This window comes from Vipera ursinii (assembly GCF_947247035.1).
Source record: "Vipera ursinii genome assembly, chromosome: 5".
NCBI lineage: Eukaryota > Metazoa > Chordata > Lepidosauria > Squamata > Viperidae > Vipera > Vipera ursinii.
Genome location: NC_139518.1, coordinates 65,328,054 through 65,333,053, shown reverse-complemented (window position 1 = coordinate 65,333,053; position 5,000 = coordinate 65,328,054). Strand labels below are relative to the sequence as shown.

At 37.6% G+C, this 5,000-nt stretch overlaps 1 protein-coding gene across 5 annotated transcripts in view; it reads left to right on the top strand.

Annotated features, from left to right (window-relative positions):
- The window catches only part of EBF3 (EBF transcription factor 3), a 194,199-nt gene that overhangs the window by 168,351 nt on the left and 20,848 nt on the right, over positions 1 to 5,000 (top strand). For all 5 annotated transcript variants that reach the window (XM_083364114.1, XM_083364111.1, XM_083364113.1 and 2 more), the window contains exon 11: positions 3,058 to 3,146. In XM_083364114.1, coding sequence (XP_083220240.1) covers positions 3,058 to 3,146 — 89 coding nt within the window. The remainder of the gene's footprint in view (positions 1 to 3,057; positions 3,147 to 5,000) is intronic.

The following is a 5,000-nucleotide window of genomic DNA, read 5'->3' as shown; positions in this document are numbered from 1 at the left end:
AAGGACTAGCACTAGATAATTTCTTCGAATAAATTACCCAAGTACCAAGTACATTAATTCTCAGCTATCAGGATGCTGACAGATGTAAAGGACTTAGAATAAAGAACACCAATATTAACATTACACAAATTTGCTTTATTTCTCTTCATATTTCTTCTTCATCCCTGACTTTAGCTTACCAAGGCTCCTTCTCTAATTATCCACGAGGTCAGTAAGCAAAATTGGGAAGAAGCTGGGAGATCAATACAAATTATCCCTGAGCAAACCAGTGCTGACAGTTTGAATTGCAGCATATGTTTACCCAAAATCAGGCAATTTATCTTAATATCAGCAAAGTAATGCAGTGCAGGTGAAAGGTCAGGCAATCTCTCCACCTCATAATTACCCAGTTCTAAAACAGGAAAGTGCTATTGATTGGCCTGGCTCAGTGCTCGGTGACTGGGACGTGCCAATGCCTTGCCCTAGCTCTGCTGGACTCTCGGCTTGTAAACTCGACACACCAAGGATTTATTAGATGTGTGCAAAAGGTCTTCTGTATTCTCCTCTAGTTGTAGATTTTGCCAGGGAAGTCTCTCCTAGTCCTCATTTTGTCAGGAAAGAAAGTGATAGATCTTGGGCATATGTGCACCACTCTCCATTCATTGAGGGCTGAAGGCTAAAGCTGCGAGAAGTTCAAATAAGAGTAGGAGAGGAGTCAAGGTGGATTTAGCCCGTTATTAGTCAATCTGTTCTGCATATTGCTGGCTGTTCTTTGAGGTACAGAGGCAAACCGAATAACCCAATGCCCAATTATCAGAAGCTCAAAGAATTTTAAATACAAGACAGCTTTATCATAATTTAAAGAGAGGGGCAATCTTTTCTCATTCTTGCATGCAAATGTATGCCTGTACACAGCGTCATGATATTCATGGTTATATGTGACTCAGAATTCTGCTTGGAATACTGTACATCTGTCAGATGAAAGACATAGAATTCTACAAATTATAAAGGGACAATGTACTAATTATTATTTTAGGCAGAACAATATTCTTCCGTTCCTCAGGTTTTATCATTGTCTTCCTAGTGCCAGTCTAGCTTTGCAATTATATCTGCAGAACTTCAAATTCTTTTGAGGTTGTAAGGTTGATACTGTAGTATAAATTGAAATGAAACATTTGGAGGTGTAATTCCTAGCATAGAAATGTAGGGTTATTGTAAATCATAAAGCCTTTGAAAGCTTGCATCAAAGCCCCCATCACCTGTCAGTTATATCTGCATGAAATCAATTGAGGTTGGCCATCTATCTTTTCTGATCACCTTCCGTCAGACCTTTCATGAAGTCAGGCAGTCATAGCGATTAGCCGGAAAGTTGAAGAAGCAACAACAGCTCTGATCTATTACGTGAGCACTGACTGCTACCTTTTTTTGTTCCTTAATTGGGAACAGTAACACTTTATCTTTTATATTTCGCCAGAAAGTCATTTTGTGAGGCTACACAAGGCCCTCATCTGTCCCAACCCTCTTGGCTTCTGCCTGACACACTAGTATGGGACCAGGCAAAGACATGACAAATTGTCCCGAAAGTCAGTGCTGACAGCTTCTGATGATTAATGGTCTGATTATGAAGTGGTTTTACACATATAGAATTTACATCACAGAGAGTTAGAAATTTTGCCATGTCACAGACGCCAAGGCATTTTGAAGAGCTTTACTATTTGCAAAGAAAAAGGAGGGTGAAATCCCAGCAAAAGCCATGTCATGTAAAATCAATACATCGGATCAATGCTTTATTAACAAGAAAATGTCTTACTTCACATTCCTATGTGGACCTTTGTCTCCGGGATGCATGATGGAATGTCAAATCATATTGCAGTCTTCAACTTTCTGCTATGTTATTGAGTGCTTATTGTGGGAGCCTCCATCCATTGATTATGAGATGTACTATTGTATGTTTACACAAAAAACAAAAGCAATTATGAGCCAATTATTAAAAGAAACCCCAAATATCAGGGTGCATTAATGCACTAGCAAATTGTACACATTTTTTTTCCTTTTTTGCCATTGCTTTTGCTCAACAAACCTGCTGAGCTGTTTGGTGTTAATCATCAAATTACATGCTGACTAATGAGTGATGGTCTAAATTGTACGCTGAGTAATGAATAGATGGAGGCAGTTCTTATTAGTCCCATTGATTTATGTAATGCCATGCACCATGCAGTTACTCTGTTAAAAACGATATCTACATCAGGAAGTAATATACTCTAATAAGTATTTTCATCTTAACTTGAGTCGTTGGGCCTCCAGGCTCAGTTTTTGTTTGAGTCAGGCAGAGCTATAATAAAGCCCTATGACTCCTTACAAAGCTTGTTAAACACAATGTGTGCAGTCTAACTGAGTCAGATTCATGATTCATGCACTGTACACAGCAGCATGTGCTGCTGATTTATGACCAAGCACAGTTCATAGTCAAAATTACAATTTGAGGGATAAAAAGATTAATTACTATTTGTGGCCTGCAATTTTGTGAGGCTAGTGGTTTGCAGCTGTAGAATGATAGTGCTCTACATCAGTCTGTAGTCAGCCATTCACAGATTATTAAAGCTTTGCAAGATTAAGTGCTCCTCCTGCCTGGTTTGTGCTCAGGCAATATGCTAGACAAAAAAGGACCACAGGGATAAATCTGAAGCAAGCAATAGCTGGACATATGTCATAATTGCCAGTTTCCCATAAATTCACAGACAGTATAGAAAATGGAGCATGATGCAGACATCATATCATTACTCTGGTGATTGCTATATATGGCTTCAAGACCTGCAACTTTTGTTACTGTGCCAACCGTTTTATTATTATTATTTTTGCAATATGCTTTTGTTTTTTTGCAATTCCACCATTACACGTACCCTTCTAATGATGTACACAAAGAATATTCTCCATGAGTGAAAACAAGAAGAGTCGGGAAGATGAGTCCCAAGAAATCTGGTTTTTTTTTAAAAAAAATGCAAGGATTTAGTCAGCCTGTTCTTTGCATATGTTTACTAATAACTACAGACTGACACATTGTTCTGTACGCTTTTTCAGCCCTTAATGAACCAACAATAGATTATGGATTCCAGAGATTGCAGAAAGTCATTCCACGGCATCCAGGTGATCCAGAACGGTTACCAAAGGTTAGTCACTTCATGTTTACAAGTTTCAGTGAATTTATTCTCATCACATATATGATCAGGCATAGCAAAATCGAGAGTTGCAGTAAATAAAATGTAGGAAAATGGCATATTGCCCTCCTGGATATATCTATGCCTTCTAACCGAACAACCTCATTCGTGCCTGTTACAGACATTTAGTAACGGTATACATAATGTCTGCTGAGTGGTTTTATTAAAAGAAGAAAAAGAGGGAATGGATTTTCTGATACAAATATTTTGGATTCTACAAGAGGGACATAAAACTTCCTGCGTAATGAAATCGTTCAATTAAACATTTTCCACTCCAGTAGCTTGTAGTGATTTCAATCTAAGCAGCCCCACTCTGATCTGTGATTATTTGACTCTTGTTTTCCTTTCATTTTCTAAAGCTCGATTCAGTTTAATCTTTTGTTTACAAAGCTTTTGTTATAAGTCCCTGACTTAGCAGGCTAACAAATGAAGTCCACATATTAATATCTAGAGGGACTTTCCATTTAAATTCATAAAAGACAAAAGCTGCCTGTGTTGTTTATGTACATGACACATCACAGAATTTTCATTTTGATGTAAAACATTAAAGATAAGTCATGCTTAGAAGTTTTTCCTGTTCTTTGATATAGCTTTTCTTTTCCTTTCTTTTATTGCAATCTGTTTTTTTTCCAAGGCAATCTTGAAAGTAAATGAAAATGCACTCATATCATCTTAACTGATTATTTTATAAGCTCTTCTTGTGGCACACAAGTCTTGACCACCTCTGAGTTTTATTAGCACAATAAAAACCTTTGAGACATTACCCTTTTTAATGCTCAGCATGAATGGAAGCCTTCAATTGGCTCCTTTTTTAATTTGTGAACATGTTAGTAATTCATATCAGATTATTATTGTTGGAAGAAGAAGTTGCGGGAACTGTTTAAAACATACGTTAGACATTTCAGCTTGTGACCCTTAATACACTAGGGTAGCACTAGACATGAAACAGCAGGCTTTTACCCAAAGATCATGAATGGAGAGTGTATAGATGGGAAACCACAAATACAAACAAGTTTTGCCTACAGAAATTTAATCCAAAACTTGTATATATGAAACCAGTTAAGAATGTGAATATTTCCTATTGCTCATTGTTCTTCTAACTATCAAAATAATTAGCATCTTGATGATGGACTGTTTTTGAAACAACTGCTTGTTTGGTTTTGGCTTAGTATGTTATGCAAATCCTACCTATTGTGGCTTTCTCAGTCAACACATGGTGAAACAAACCATGCCTTCAACTGCTATCTTAACCTAGTCATTCTGCCCAACACGTTTTCTTTTCTCTTTGAAAGGATTATGTAGTGTATCACACTGGAGCTTCCATATAAAGGTGAAGGGTTTTCATTCCAGTTTCTTCAGTTACAAACTGAAATTTTGTTTTTCAACCAGAAAATATACTAGACTGTATTTCAAAGAACTAGACAGTCAGCATAGGGGCTTTCTGTTCTGAAATGTTATTATTCTTTTATTATTATGCGTAACTTTATGCAGTCCAGATTAATTGGGTCACTGTTTCTTCATTTTGCTATATTTCTTGAAGTATATAAATTTGTAAGCACAGAACCCTTACTTTGCAAACAGTACTAGCATATGTGGTATGTCTCCATCCTGTGTACAAATAGGGACTGCAGGGGTGAAAAAGCGCCAGTGCCTTGGCAGGGATGTGTGGGGCATTGCCACAGAAGCAGACATGCTCAGTGCTACCACAAAGATAGATGACTCAAACCACCTGCTGGAGGTCGGTGGTATGGCACTGGAAGCAGGCACCTGCCCATACAGCAGGTGATCCATGCTCTTAGAATGGAG